General features: G+C 39.0%; 2 protein-coding genes across 2 annotated transcripts in view; one reads left to right on the top strand and one right to left on the bottom strand.

The window, feature by feature from the left end:
- Positions 1 to 4,478, bottom strand: part of dmgdh (dimethylglycine dehydrogenase) — a 60,144-nt gene extending 55,666 nt beyond the window's left edge. Inside the window, exon 1 of the mRNA XM_062554599.1 lies at positions 4,224 to 4,478. Within this exon, the coding sequence (XP_062410583.1) occupies positions 4,224 to 4,327 (104 nt within the window). The 5' untranslated portion in view covers positions 4,328 to 4,478. The remainder of the gene's footprint in view (positions 1 to 4,223) is intronic.
- Positions 4,479 to 5,230: 752 nt separating this feature from the next.
- Positions 5,231 to 16,525, top strand: bhmt (betaine-homocysteine methyltransferase). The gene is made up of 8 exons (XM_062554602.1): positions 5,231 to 5,357; positions 5,596 to 5,728; positions 5,890 to 6,002; positions 7,668 to 7,859; positions 7,961 to 8,108; positions 13,972 to 14,154; positions 14,959 to 15,187; positions 15,869 to 16,525. Exons 1-8 carry the CDS (start codon positions 5,334 to 5,336, stop codon positions 16,041 to 16,043), a joined length of 1,197 nt encoding a protein of 398 aa, XP_062410586.1. The 5' UTR covers positions 5,231 to 5,333; the 3' UTR covers positions 16,044 to 16,525.
- Positions 16,526 to 16,731: the final 206 nt, after the last annotated feature.

Raw genomic sequence — 16,731 nt, 5'->3', positions numbered from 1 at the left:
CATTCTCACCAGCTAAGACCTAACACCTTTTTCAAAACATAGCGCACGCATTCTCACCAGCTAAGACCTAACACCTGTCACTCAACTCGTCATCGTAGGGGAGGTTTTTGCCATCATTCCCGTGTTACATCATCAGCCAATCAAGGTGGTCACTTTAATCAAGCTCGTGCATGAGTAATATACCTCTGAAGTTCGCCTACAAAAAAGCTACCATCTTTGCCCAAGTAAGGTGATCCGGTATCTTGAGTTTTTTTCAATGGGAAAATAACATGGGGATTTTCAATTATTCAATTCAATTATTTAAATTATTTTCAATTCAATCCTGTTAAACTCTCGCGGGGATGATGACATTGGAAATGCACAGTTTTGTCCACTGCTGTCTAGTGGATAATGTGATCTTCGGTAGGTGAAGATGGCACACTTTCATCTTTGCTACCCCAGAGCTAACTTACAATGCAATTTGCCATAGGCAGTTAGCTTCAATTAACTCCCGGATCTCCTTATATGGGCAAAGATGGCAGCTTTGTAGCTTTCCTTTTTGTAGGCGAACTTCAGAGGTCTATGACGTCAACCATAGCAACGAAGACTCACTATTAGTTTAGGAGTTGTCGTTTCTCCTTACTAAAAATAGGTCTGAAAGGCTTTGTGAATAACTTTTAGTCTTAGTGCTAAGATAAAAATCTTTGTGAATATGGGCCCTGGGGAGGATTTGTAAAGTTGGACGGTCTTAAATCCCTTGCTTTGTATCCTTGTATGCTTCCTTTCGATGTTGGATTTTTCTCATTTTGTTTAATTGAAAAATTACAATAAATCACCAACAGAATATTTGTTAAACTGGTTTTTAGTCAACTAGCAGAGGTGCCAATAATTTGGAGGGTGCTGTAGTTCATCTTCAGCTGTGCTTTACATGCATTTACGACAAACATCAACACTAAAAAACAGACGATAGATCTAAGTACGGCCAAATCTCATTTGTACTAGTTGCCAGACATCCAGAGCTTCAATTCAAGCCCACATTTGCAGCACAAAGTCTTCACGAAGTAGCCTAGTTCTACTTGTATCAGGCCTACGCGCGAGAAACACAAGGAAGATGTGCATTTGTTTGTAATGCCGTGGAAGCGATGCAGGCCATAGTTTGCACAACAGAAAACAGAAATACACCAAATGTTGGAAAAAAAAGTTAACTTTGATGGATCATGATTATGATGAAGTCTTGGATCTGTTATTCACCTATTCTGATTGCGAAGGAGATTATGATCGATAGTCTACAGACAGGGATGTGAATGGAGGTGCATCTTTGTGTGTACAATAGTGTCCACTATAAGCATACCGTACCATGCTTATTTCAACCCTCTGCCCAACATACAGTGAGGTTCATAAGTATTTGGACCCATGCTAAGTTGACTTAAAAAAAGTAATATAAAATCATCTTTCAGATTGATCTTAATGTATTAAGTAAAAAAATGAGGATATTGTAAATAAATAAATGTTCTTCCTTAAAATAAAGGGGTCATAAGTATTTGCACCCCTATGTTAAATTCCTGTAGAGGCAGGTTATTTTTAAAGGCCACTTATTCCATAGATCCAAGATATGCATCCATTGAGCATTAAACCATCGTGCCTAACAACGCCCCTTAGCTGTTCGATTATACAGTATAACCCACAGCCTCTCGGGGCTTATTGCTTAAATAACTTAAAGGAATATGTTGTGTCACAGTTAGAATCCTGTGCTATGGAACCACTGACACTTTGTTCATGCTCAATACCTATTCTTGTTGGAAACAAAACATTAATCTCAAGCATAACATAGGCCTAAGATACAACTCAGCATTCTACTGGTCTCTAAACATAATCCTCTTTAAGAAAACTCATGTAAAAACTTTTGCCAATACTGTTGGTAACAAAATATGTTACGTTACAATTGCATGAAACGGTCTAGTTCTGATTGAAACATCCTTATTGTCCTTATTGTGTTTAAGTAGCCATTCCGATTGAGTAATCAATGTTTTTTGTTGATTGAATCAAGTAAGGTAAGCGTATATGGGGGGGGGGGGTGTTTCAGAATCATGTTAGATCAATGTGAAACACCTACGTACTGAACCAGTAAGACAGTCCCAGGGCAATGATGACGGCACACAGCTGTGTCTACATCAGACCAACCCGGAGGATTTAAAGTTAACCTGGTCGTCTGGAGAGCACTAGGATCACAGTCTGAAGTCATGGATGATCCTGCAGATCAGCAACTCGGTGGACTTTGACAGTGACAGTTTGTTGTTTGTTTCCGACATTACTCAATCCAGACTCCAGGCAGCAGAGCATGGCAGCTCCCAGGTCAGTAGCAGTTGGGTCCACTGCTGTCCTTACCAGACCAGACGGTGAAGTGCAGCGCAGTTGACGGAGGAGAATCAAAAGGTCCTATAGGATTCCAATCAGATTTTGGAACTAAAATCCTGTAGGATTGTCAAACCTATAGGATCCCAATCCTATAGGATCCTATTGGTTCCAAAATCTGATTGGAATCTTTGAGCACATTGAGGAAGGCGCTAAGCCAAAACGCGTTTATATGCAATGTGTGGCCTTTTTCCTTTTCTGACCAATCTGTTTGGAATCCAATAGGACTTTTTGATAAGGGATGTCAGAGGCCAAAAGCTAGCCTTGACAAGGTCTCGCAATGGACTTAAATAAACGCTAACTTAACGGCACAGCATCAGCCGACTTGTAAGCAGGAAACGAGACTAAGAATAACACAAAACTATATCAAAATGAATGTAAATAAAGAGTGAATACATTTAACTAGACAAACACAAAAAAATAACATAACATTACATAACATTACATAAAACAAACAAAAATGTGATGCCAGATGTGTCACTTAGCAACACAAAATATCAGTGGTTATGCCAGTACTAATCAGTACTGGCATAACTTATTCAAAGTTGTCCTTTAACACTGTTGCAATAGACCCCTTCAATATTTGTAAACTTTCAGAGCATAGGTAGGGTGTGTGCATGACCTGGGGTCAGAAAAATGAAGCAGCTAATATACCTGCATGTTGAACTGTCAAGGTAGGCCCATGTAGCCTACCTAATGGCAATTGTTTGGTTGATCCTGAGCTGATAGCAGAATGGTTAGACATGTTAGCAAGTGCCAGAGATTCATTAGCACAACATGGCTATCTGGTTGACAAGCCCAGTGTTAACACACAAAAAAATGGTAGCCTATAGATAGGCTAGGCATTTTTCTTGACATTTCCTTGACGTTTCAGTCGATACACACACACACACACACACACACACACACACACACACAATTCAATGGGATGGAAAGTTTTCTGATCCCAACATGCACACACATTTTCCTGCGACATGAACCGTGAAGGGGTCTATTCATGGTTTCACCAGGTCCCTTTCCACAGGTAGAAAATCAAGCATCCTATAATGCAGACTGCATGGAGCTTGATTAACCCCACCTGTGGAAAGGGACCTGATTAAATAGGCTAGGCTACTAGCCTACATCTGAATTCCCAGCTTACTTTCCTTGCCACCTGTAGCCTACAGTGACATTGAAATTACATAAATAGGCTAAGCTACTTCATCAAACTTAACTTCATCAATTTCATTGAAATTATTTGATCAAATGGAGCTAATTGAGTTAATTTTAGATAAATTCAAAGTTTGCTAAATAAAGTAAAATAAATAAATACATTGTTTGTTTAATATCATGTTTCGTGGTTTAATAGGCTAACTGTGACAAAGTTTCCCCCCAGTAGGCAGGCCTTTAGGCACACGCTTACCTTAAGTGATTCAAATACAAAACTGAAGGACTAGCCTATTTGAACACAAAAAGGTTGTTTTGTTCAAAACTATACTGTTTTCTGCCCTAGGTTTGATAAATTGGACAGCCCTGATTTTTCCTTTTTAAGACGATAGCGATGTCATATTAGGCGTTAAAAAAAACACGCAACATTAAATTGCAGCTCTGTAAGCTGCTCACTAATAGCCTAATAAGCTCTGATCTGGAACTCATGTTATAATAGTAGCCTATCTTAAATAGGCTCGTTTCATAAATTACAGCAAGTTGTAAGGTTAAGCCAGTTTTTATTAAACAGTTCACAGAAATATATCTTGTTTCACACACCCACCAATGAGCTACTTGATACGACAGAAAAAAAGTAGCCTATCAGGCGAAGTTATTTTACATACAACTATACTTTATAAACTCACCCATCTTCTCCATATGTTTTCGGTGTTCTGCTGATAGTCCGCAGCTGAAGTTGGCATAGAAATGGAAATTTTGTCAAATCTGTTCGTCTAAGAATTCTGTACATACTGAAATACTGTATCCGCCTAGCCTATTCAAGGGGCGCAAAATCGGAGGTAAAATCTACTTTTAGAAATTCAGCCTGCACAGGCAACAGTTTGCAAAAGCGCAGTATCCTAATAAATAAACTGTTGAGCTCCACCAGATGTGGAGGCACGCCCTCTTGTAACCCTGATGAACTAAAGGTAGCCTAACGTCACGATGAAAGTCTCCTCGTTGCAAACTCTGCAGTTAACTATTTAAAGATACTGACCTACATCGCCTATTCGCCTGCCTCGATGTAGATCTTTGTCACCGATTGCTGAAGTTTTTATTTTTTATTCAGCAGATGGACTTTTACCACAACAAAATAAATAGCCTAGAAGAATAGGCCACAATAGGTTATACCTCATTTATAGGCCTACTGTAGGCTTGCAATTAAAATGAAGAGTATGTTGTCATGTAGAATAACTTGCAGGATGGACAAAAGACGAATGTGCAAGACAAATCTCCAGATCGGAACATGCATGCAAGAAAGAGACAATTAATAATGGTTTGGTCTTGCATGCGTGGTTGCATGGTCTTGCATGCGGTTCAACTGTAGGGAAGATCTCATTTCATAGACCTAAAGCCATTTAAACGGTGACATGGGCCTAACACAGTTCTTTCAAACCATTAGGCTACATTCTGGCATTTGCAGAGTAGCTATAACCTAAGGCCTTTATGACAAATTACGGTCGAGACGATTCACAATGAGCCACAAGCATCAACGTTAGTGTTTGCAAATTTAATTACATGCATGTTCCATACTTTATTTTGTGAGTCAATGTGTATTGCTACTTAAGAAAATAGCCTCAAGCAATTCAAGGAAGACCATAATCAGTCTTGAGAGGACTAACCATGATATCGGAGTGCAGTGACATCAGGAATACTACACCACACCCCTAAACCAGAGTATAAAACTCCACGCATCTTCTTAGCCTGGTCTCTCCACCTCGAGATTTGAGAGGCTTCAAAAAAGAACTTCATCGAAAATGGCACCAGTCGGCGAGAAAAAGGTAGGTTAAACCATGTGATCTTACGCTTAAATGATTGAAACGTAAAGATAAGGTAGGCTATTGTGTAGGCTATGACATCATGAAATTAAATAGAAGGTCAAACTTTCTGTCAATGACCGAGAATGATGAGAACCGCAAAATGTCAAGAAATGATTGATGATGCTTTGGTGCACAATGTGGCCATATTTTCTTTTTTGGCACATGCATTTTAATAAAGGGACGTTCATTTTTTTTAAAGGGAATTCTGGAACGACTCAGTGGAGGGGAGGTCGTAATTGGAGATGGTGGTTTCGTCTTTGCCCTGGAGAAAAGAGGCTATGTGAAGGCAGGGCCGTGGACTCCAGAAGCTGCTGCGGAGCATCCAGAAGCTGGTATGGGCCGCACGTACATGAAAACTATATTCGTTCACTAAAATAACTGTTTCATTTCTATACTAGACACAGGGTTGCTGTGAACGAAGTCAAACAACTGTTGCACTTGTAATATGTCTTTGAATTTCAAAGAATTCTCATACACTTTTCTCGCATTATAGTGCGACAGCTGCACAGAGAATTCCTGAGGGCGGGATCAAATGTCATGCAGACATTTACATTCTATGCTAGTGATGACAAACTGGAGAACAGGGGGAACAAGTTAAGCTTTACAGTAAGTGAATTAAAATGAATTTATTGTATTGCTGAACTATTCTCCAGCCATTTTCATAACTGAAGAGGTAACTGAAAGCATAGTCCATCTCTGGATTACCAGTTAGTTAGAGGTGAGGAATGACAATGACCAAAAAGACATGGCTATCTTCAAAATACTTTGGCATAGTGTTGTGACATTCATCAGAAATTATAAAAGCTGAGATAACCTGGACAGCTGAATTCTTTTTAAGATACACATCCCATAAAAATGTGTCTGTTCAATACCAGTCATTGTCTTTGAACAATATGATGTCACAACAGAGGCAGCAGCAGAGGTCATGATAACTTCATTCTATTACATTATATTGCTTTTTTTTTTTTTACAAACTTTTTTTTATTCCTTTGAAGTGCAGGAGTTTGAGATGCATGCATCCTGTGGATCCTTATGTTGTAGGCTAACATAGACTATCATAAATTCAGCCTGATATATAGTTTTGTTGATATGCCTATTCAATTATGAATATACACACTCTAGGCAAATGCAGCTTAATAAAGTCATAGTAAAGAAAATGTGCAAATTAAAGTACTTAATTGAGTGGACTTCTACTATCTGTGCCTCTTGTCGTATTCATTTAAAGAAATTCAAATAGGCTAAGTCTTTTCCAGAAATGAAAAGACAAAAGCATGTATCTGTTGTTTTGGATCAGGACAACTTGAAATGAGACATTGGTAGAATTGTTTCTGATTCCAAAACTGGTGAGAGCAGAGTAAACACCATATACAAGAATTATGAAGCATCAAATGGAGCATCAAAATCAGAAGCATCAAAATCAGTCCTATGCAGGACTTAAAGGGATTACTTATGTGGGGGCCCTATGTCCCTAGTACAGTGGAGTATACAATGACCATCTAGATCTCACCATAGAGGCCCTGACAGTGTCACCGGCACTTTGATACCATTCTGAAGAACATTAGAGCATTCAAATCCTATCTACCCACAGACTGCTCCTATTGAAACTATACACACCGGGTCACATGACTCAGACATGCCATGAACGTATACCAACTGTGATTGCCTCAATTTTAAATGACACCCCCTTAGAACTTTCTATTACATCTTCTGTTACAGACAGCTCCTGATTGACTATTTGTGCAGTTAGTACTTTACCTATTTTCAGAGCCAGACAGTAACTGAGTAAATTTACTTGATTACTGTACTTAAGTATGATTTTCAAGTATGTACTTAACTTGAGTAGTAAAGGTACATTATGCAGGTTTAGATCTTTTTGGCGACTGTAGAGCTCCCTCTAGAGTCAAGATATATTTATATGGTAAGACTTTACTTGAAGGTATCCACACTGAATAAAATTATAAATCCATCGCTTTTGTTTTTGCCCCCATTTATCATCAGCTGAACTCAAAGACCTAAGACGTTTTCTAGTTCACAAATCTGTCTAAATCTGTGTTAAAGAGCACTTCTCCTTTGCCCATATAATCCATCCACCTCAAAGGTGTGGCATGCTGCTCAAAATGCTGCTTACAGCAAGATTAGATCAAAGAAGTTGGACAAATGTCTTTTTTTTGTTTTTTTGTCTTTCAATTTTCACACAGTAGATCTTGTCATAAGTAACTGACAGACCTCTGACTACTTCAGCATTTAAAATGTTTATCTCATGTATTTCAGGGTCAGCAGATTAATGAAGCAGCCTGTGACTTGGCCAGAGAGGTAGCCAATGAGGGTGATGCTTTAGTGGCAGGTGGTGTGTCTCAGACTCCCTCATACCTAAGTTGCAAGAGTGAGGATGAGGTGAAGGCCATTTTCAAGAAGCAGCTTGAGGTCTTCGTCAAGAAAGATGTGGACTTCCTGATTGCAGAGGTAAGTTTAAATTGCCATTAAATGAGTATGACAAAGGTTTTGACTCGTTTTTGCATTGAGAAAGGCATTGCTCTATCATTCTCTTTTTTACCTTTCCATAGTATTTTGAGCATGTTGAGGAGGCTGTGTGGGCAGTTCAGGTACTGAAAGCCACTGGAAAACCTGTTGCTGCCAATCTGTGCATTGGGCCAAAGGGAGACATGCATGGAGTCAGCCCAGCAGAATGTGCTGTCCAACTGGTTAGGGCAGGTACGTCATTTTCATGAATAAATTAATTTATGCTGAAGTTATTTACCACAGCTGAAAAGCATGGGTCAAATGTTGATTCAGATTGACACTTTACACAATTAAAACTACAAAGATGAAGTGACTTCATCATCATCATCAATCGTTGTTTATTTAGGGGAAATTGACTGAGCAATAAGCCCTTTTACAGCAATGTCCTGAGTTTACAAACAACAGTGTTTGCCACACATAGACTAATTTGTGGCGGTGCGCCACAGATTCAGCACCGTCCGCCACATATTGCGTTTCGTTCCTCTTTTTTATTTATTTATTTTTTTTAACGCTATTGAAAAACACGCAGCATTCGTTAAACTGAATTTCCTTTCCCTGCTCTCCCTCTCTGTCAATCACGCATCTGTCTCTCATACACACAAACACACGCACACACACAGCCCCTCCCTTCCGTGCACACCGCATCTGTCTCCAACGATATCATCCCTGGAAGCGTGGTCGCACTGATGAGCATGACGCTGCTTGGGTGAAGCATAAAGTTCTTCCGCAACCTTTGAAGACTATGCGTGCAACTTTTCCAAACAGTAGAAGTAAACTAACTCTCCTTGGGCCGCTCTCGTGCGCGCTCAATGGACACCCGCCCGACATGCACATTTAATGTAGATAAAACATTCACAATCGTGAACGCAATGACGCACAGAAGACGACTAGCTAAATTACTGTTAGATCCGTTTAGCATCATTAGTAGGCTATGCTGCAGACATTTGATTAAAACTCTTGCATTCAAGTTGACTGACCATCTCAATACCAATGTTTTTCAACTCCAAGACTTAAAGGGGCCTGTCCCAAGGAGAAAAAGTATTAGCTTACCTGAACAGAAACTGAACAGTCCAACCAGTAGAGTATGATAAACTTAGCCTGCTACTTTGTTTACAATATTTTGAGGCTTCAACCAGACAGCTGAATTTAAGAGGTGGAGTTATAATATGAATAGTAGGCCTAGGCCATAATCTGCATAAAGATTGCTGTTATGAATATCAGAAATGTCAGTATATAGAATGTAGGCCTATAATAGAGTAATTATTCATAATTACATAATGTGTGTGTGTTTCAAATAAAGACAAGCTTTACATCTTGTTAAAAGTCTTGTTGAGTGTCGTGACTCGCCAGCGTACCCAAACCTAGCACAGACAGAAGAATTGAGAAACAGTAAAAGAAAATCCAGGTAATGGACCGAGAGGCGTGGTTTGTGTCCACTTGATGACAGTGGAGCCGGATCCTCGAAGGATGTAGCATTTCTTGTAATATATCCACCGCCTTGCAGAGGTGGAGCACATTTTCACTGTTCTATAGAGGACAACTGCCAACGTTGCAGGGCAGTGTATCGAAGGACTGACATCAGCAAGGCATGTTCAAACTCTTTAACATAGTTCAACATCAGTTATGCACAAGCACGTCATTGTCCTTCTCCTGCACTATTGTTGTCAGGCTAGCTGACAGTCAACCGGCTACATCAGCCATTTAAGTTTAGATTGATGAGTCTCCCAGCTAGCAGTCAACTGACTGAACCAGCCACTGAGTCCATAGTCTGAATGAGTTAATAGCAATGTTAACATTACGGAGAACTGGAGAAGGGAAAAACACACAACAAAAACAAAGAATGAGTTTATGTTTCTAACGGATAAAATATCAAAAAATATGTCGATCACATTATGGAAATGGTAGAAAATAATTTTTAAAATATATGTGACCATTCATAGCAAAATCAGTCGTTTTGCGCACAACGTTATTTTGAGAAAATCAACAATAACAAACTTCCGGGTTAAAATGTTGAATTTCACGTTTTCGCCTCATTCGACTGTATACAGTCTACAGTTTCATATCGTGAACGCATTTCACGGAAAAACATACGTTTTGACTGTTAAACCCGGCGAAGATTCAACACATTTGCTGTCATTCCAGTTGTGCACGCGCTGCTTAAAAAGGTGATTTCTCCTCTTCTGGCATATCGTGACAGGAGAACCATGTCAACTTTGGATGCTGTTATCTTAGCGATAGTTTGTGTAATACCCTCGATATACATATCGTTGGAAAGCTTAGTTTATGGCCGTTCACGTGAGCACAATAACTTAATTTAATTAATTTTACCGAAACGACTGGTTACGCTTTACAGGGTCACATATGCCAGTGAGTGCAAGCATTGAAACGTGAGAGGTATGTATCAACTCGTCTTAGTTAAAGGAATAACGTAGTTTAATATGAAAAAACAGTGAACAATTTAAAACTTGGTAATACTACATTAAGGAGAATGGCAATAATAAAGAACAATGTCAAGTCAATCAATAGCTTAATGAAAATAACTAAATAATATAAAATACAATATACTGTACTTAATGCATAACATGCATCCAATCATGCATCCAGATGTAACATTCACAGAAATGGGCCTTTCATGGTTACAGTGATCTTGGACGTTGACTTCTACCACTAAAAACTATCATCTTTGAGCCTACTTGAACATTCAGACTATAAATGTAAAGCATTTAAAGACCAGTAGACTGGTCAGGGTTTCCATTAAGCCAGGGCTGTACGCTTAGCTTTTTCACTAGGAGCATAGGTGCTCTAGCCTAGAAATCTAGACGCACCCTAGCGGCCAAAAATATTTTTGCCTAGTGGGATGGTCTAGGGTCGCACCGTTGAGGACAAGCCTGCGCCAGGCTCGAGTTCAGCCTAGCCAATCAGAACGCTCTATCTGTGTACAGAGTCCTTGAGCCCGCCTTATTAGCTCACCTTGATAAGACGCCAGGGGGCTGGACGTTCGACGAGTTGGGTTTGACCGTATCGCACAACCAGGGCTGCCAAGTCATTTGTCACGCAAAATATTTCCCCATTCAGTGCACTATATATACTTTTTTTCATGATGATAAACTTTGGTCATTGCCTTGCCGTAGTTCGAGCTCTGATTGACTGACAGCAATAACCAATCCATCAGTCCTTTGTGCCTAAATCTCACCAACCAGAAGACATCACGCAATATAAACAAATCAGAAGCAACGTAAGGCGGGTCTTGGCGCCTCTAACTTGTCTTTCAAAAACAACAGCGCCGACTCCGACAATTAGATTTTAAACGTTCTACCTGCTAGTTTTTGTTCACTGTTGATTCGCTGTTTCTCCTTGATTTTCCAAGTTAACGTTAACGTTGCTAAGTCTATCATTGTCCTATACCTGTTGCAGAGCTGTGTAACATTTATTTGCCTCTTTCTTGATAAGTTCACACTTTGAGTGTGACAGTCAAAAACAAATGTCGCCAAAAACAAAAGATGGATGAGGTTAACGAAGCGCGCTCGTTTGAATCGGCTTGGGAAGAGTTAGACTTGGGGTTTTCTTTGAAGTTTGAGCAGAAAGAAGCACTTAAGTCATTTGTTTTAAAGAAGGATGTATTTGCCGTTTTGCCGACCAGCTACGATTGGTCACAAATGCTGGCCTATTACGTGCAGAGGCAGTTTGAAAGACAACTGTTCATCCCACCCACAGGCTTCAACTCTGTGAATGGTCCGACCCCAGACTATACATTTCTGTGTAGTTTAGCTTGCCAGGCTATAGGTGCTCCTAAATGAAAAACATTAGGAGCACAGAAAAAAATGTAGGAGCACTATAAATTTCCTTGAAAACCTTATTGCCTTAAGCAGGATACAGCTCATTCACAGCAGTGGCAATCCTAGTCTCTGCTCAAACCCTCCACACACACAGAAAATGGCTTGTCTGGTTTCTATTTCATATTTTGAATTCACAATTTGTATACATTTTGTTCAATACAATTCATAGCATTATAGGATCTGCATAATTACTTATAGCTTAAAATTCAAAGTAATTTGAAATCTTCATATTGATTAGGCTACACTTTAATGATAATACAGGGGTGGTGTGTAGGTCTAATTGAGTGCCTGTCACTTTAAGAAGTACCGCACTTTAAGAAGTGCCTACCATAGTCTACATGAACATAATTAGGTTTCATTCGGTTTCAGGAAAATAGTCACGCATAGTTCAAGGATACATGTTTTCATTAAATAACATTAATGTTTAAAAAAACTAACAACGGTAAAGACAAATATTTCCGGTGTAATAGAAAAGATGAGTGTCCAGCAATGTTAACTTCTATGATTTAGGTAGCCTACCGTGGCATGGCATTGTGAGTTGTCCGTTCACTTTTTCCTTGGTCATGTTTAACTGGCTGGGTGCTTAACTTATTCTACCATGACTTGTCTTGGAGTTTGGCAGCCTATATCTGTTATATCCAATGAGTGACAACCAGTGCTCAAAATAAAACGTTACGGTATTCTCCTGATAACGTTAGTGGAATGGATTTAATGTGAACGTAGCCTACATAAAAAGACGCAGTGGCTATATGATGAAAATGTTCCGCCTTTTTAAAGCAGATGTAGCCTACACCGAATCGTGGTTAAATACATCATTTAGACAACAGAATCGGTAGGATACCATTTTTGTTTCATAGAAGTCTACCAGGCCTATGTCAAATGCAGGCTAGGGTGAAGCTGGGAGGAATTTGACGCATGGGTTCCACACCGTGTTTAGCCTATCAACCGTGATAATAATAATATTTGAAATGAACACGGTAAATGTTACAGTCAACATTTTTATCATGGTTTACCGTTTCACCGGTAATCGTTACATAGTCACCAACTGCAACGAACAGATTGAAGAAAAAGAAGAATGGATTTGGAGTGACATTTCTTGCGTGTGTGAGAGCGTGAGGTTGATGCTGAAACCGTGAGTGTCCAGCCAGGTGTTCAAGAGTTGTCAACTCTCGCGAAAATTGTACTATACTTTGATCCACTTGGTGTGGATTCATTTTAGGAGCAAAATGTGAATGCAAGGGTTAAAATCAGTACTTGCATGTGTGCGAGCATTTACATTTTTATACTCGCACTAATATATTTTTACTCGTATTTGCGACGACCTGCTCGCAGTGTACAGCCCTGCATTAAGCCCATTCACATATTCTGTGCGCAGTACGGTGGTCCTTATTTTTAGAAGTCTTAAACCTTCAAGTTGTTCCTTTATATGAGAAAATACAGCATGCCAATTTTTATGGCAGTAGCATAATACAGTAGTTACTGGTAGCTCAATAGCTTTAAACATATTTTAGATACATCTCAGTTTACTTATTGTAGAAACTAAATCCAAATTAACCTATCCATGACCCGGTTTAGCAGTTTTACCTTTCCTGGTGGAATCAATACATATTTCTATTGATGATCACCTTGGTTATTGTGGGTTTAGAGCACATTTCTGGTCCTCATTAAAACATTCAAACAATTGTATCCACGGAACCCCAAATATATGCCACACATACTGTATGTGTCCAAATATGTGTGAAGCAGCTGTGGCCCACTGGTTAGGACTTAGAGCTTGTAACTGAAGGGTTGCCGGTTCAATACAATCAATACAATGTAATTAATTTGCAGAAACGTTTAACATTATTGCTTATCACAATAACGCTGCATAGCTTAACATAGGCAATCTTCCACATGATTGAGCTACCTCTGAATATAATTTTTTTGTCAAACCTTTTGCATATTTCTAATTCTGAAGTTAAAAGGAACAGTTTAAGAGGTTAAGGCACTTATATAAGGACCACCCTAATGCACAGTCATGAAAAGAATCTTCAAGAATATGCACATCTGCATGTGTTTCCATCCGTTCCGTTTCCGTTAAACAGATTAAAAATGGACATTCTCTGAATTGTTGGGTGATTTGTGTTTCCTCTGTTCATTAAAACTAACATAAACAAAGAAATTAGTGACAATTATAATCTATTCTGCTTGAAAAAGTTCACTTTTTTACTTTTTTGAAGGTGCTGATATTATTGGAATCAACTGTCACTTTGATCCCATGACCTGCGTGAAGACAGTGGAGATGATGAAGGAGGGCATTGAGAAGGCAGGGCTTACGAGTCACTACATGGTGCAGCCATTGGCTTACCACACCCCTGACTGCAACTGTCAAGGCTTCATTGATTTGCCTGAATTTCCCTTTGGTAAGAATTAACATGATATGGGGAAAATCTGTGATGTATGATAACATTGTTCAATTTTGCTATAATGATATGGCTAAGTGATGAGTTTGCCTATTAGCCATATAGTTCTTATATGTTTGCCCTCATAACTGTACATTAGATGTTACAACATTAGAATGATATTAGATTAGAATATATATATACTATTTACAAATACTAATGAGTGATAAATACATTTTAGTATAAGTGTCACCATGTAGTCCTGTTTCCTGTTCATGGCAACAGTTTCTATTAGGCCATTGCTATTATATTGATATAATGCTATTAGAAATCATTGTGTGTCTCAAGCATGAGACTCTATAACAATGATCATAATAATTTATGACCTGTAGTTATAATTAAGCAATAAACCTTGAGAAGTTGTAGGTTACACTGATTTTAGAACAACAAAGGGGAGACACGCAAATAGAGAAATGTAATGTTATATTCATAGATAATCATTCCTCCATATACTTACTTACATCAGAATGGTTGCCAATCAATGTCAAGACACAGCGACCATAACTTTTGTATCAATTTGTGGTGGCACAGTAATATAGAATGAAATGCGGTTTACATTTAGGGTTATGCTGGGCTTTACAATGCCATAGCACAATTCAGCCAATCATAATCAAGGATTGGAACTACCCACCCTAATACTTCCCAAAGTGTTAACTTAAGCAAGAATCCTGAGTAATGAAATGTGTTTAATTACCAACTATATACGTTCATACCTTCCTTCACTTATTTCACCTGTTTCTCATGATCTACTTTGATCTCTCTCAGCCCTAGAACCGAGGATTCTGACTCGGTGGGACATGCAGCAATATGCCAGGGTGGCTTACAAAGCAGGCATCCGGTACATTGGAGGCTGCTGTGGATTTGAGCCATATCACATTCGTGCCTTGGCTGAGGAGCTGGCACCCGAGAGGGGCGTCCTACCTGCTGCCTCTGAAAAACATGGCATGTGGGCTAGTGGCTTAGAGATGCACACTAAGCCATGGGTTAGAGCCAGGTAAGTTTAATGCTACTCTGGGGTGCGTTTCTAGAAAGGGCCCTTGGCTAACCTCCATTGTAATCTTTGGAGTTAGAACCGTCTTTCTTGGTTTTGGTGTTTCTAGAAAGGATAGTTCCAATGATCAATCGTAAACATGGACAGAACGTTTGGTGGCTGGATCAACAGGTCCAGAGTAGTCGCTGAAGCAATGTTCATGATAATGTTGCGATTGTTAAGGTTTCAATCGGATTAGTTTGACTATATTGACCCTCTATGTTAATACCTGAACACCCTGCAATGGAGTATTTCACTTATCATGATGTTTCAAAAATTTACATTCATTCATCTTGACAAACATTTTCATTTTAAATTGGTTATGCATTCTCAATAATTTTAATGTATGCTAGCTCTAGTAAAAAAATAAATACCATCAACTATAGCTTGACATCATTAACACTGGACTTTCGACCAAACAATGCTTTCTTGTCACAGGTGTTACAAGGTTGTTGTTGGAGTGAAAGTTCTGTTGTTTAGGAACAATGCAGCTAACTTGTAGAAATGCACCCCTGGACAGTATCTATCCCTTCCACATAGAGTTTTGGCTGAGTAATTACATGAAATAGTTCAAATAATATACAGAGCTACCATAAAATTCAGTACATTTTCAGTCAGTGTTCATGTTGCCTCTATTTATTTCAGGGCCCGTCGTGACTACTGGGAAAACCTTAAACCTGCCTCCGGGAGACCTAAATGCCCATCCTTGTCAACTCCAGACAGTTGGGGTGTTACCCAGGGCCATACTGACCTGATTCAACAGAGGGAAGCCACCACCCAGGACCAGCTCCGTCCCCTTTTTGATAAAGCCAAGCACTGAGTACAAATGACTAGGGAGGTGGAGACCAAAAACATCTATGTAATACTGCCTTTAGTTTTATTTACTGGAGATTCCTATTTTATTCTCACTTTCACTCCTACTTATTACCCAATTCTCAAAAATATTACAAAGATAATACAGTGATCTTCTTGGTATCAGGACCAGTTTTCAGTGTTCTACATTGTTTCATCTTTCCACTTTCAGAATTCCTGAGCAACACATAACAATCTGTAATGGTGCAAGTCAGCAGCATTTAAAGGCTGCTTTAAAAACTGATGGAGGTACATTTAAACTGATAAGGAAAATAAGAGGTGACTACATTGATTTAAAACATTGATTTAAAGTAGCTGAAAATATATGTAGCAAGCTGCATTCCATGTTTCTTGAACACTCCAGGGTTATGATAGTGACATAGTGTTAGTATACTGAAGTGCCAGTTTCGATTTTCTGAAGTTCAATAAAATTGCACATGATGCTCATAATTTCTGTGATTTTCCTGTTTCCGTGGGGCTGCAATGCAGTGTTATTATAACATGTGCACTGTTTCATGTGAACATGCTGTATGTGCTCTAATGACTTTTAACTAAATCTTGGACTAAATCAATCAAAAAGACTTTCTTTCACTGAAAAATGTCAAGTAGACATTCAGAATTGTTTGTAGGTGTTTTAGACATTGCATTTCCAACAC

The sequence above is a fragment of the Sardina pilchardus genome, chromosome 14, assembly GCF_963854185.1.
Source record: "Sardina pilchardus chromosome 14, fSarPil1.1, whole genome shotgun sequence".
Classification (NCBI taxonomy): Eukaryota; Metazoa; Chordata; class Actinopteri; order Clupeiformes; family Clupeidae; genus Sardina; species Sardina pilchardus.
This window is presented reverse-complemented; position numbering and strand designations above follow the sequence as displayed.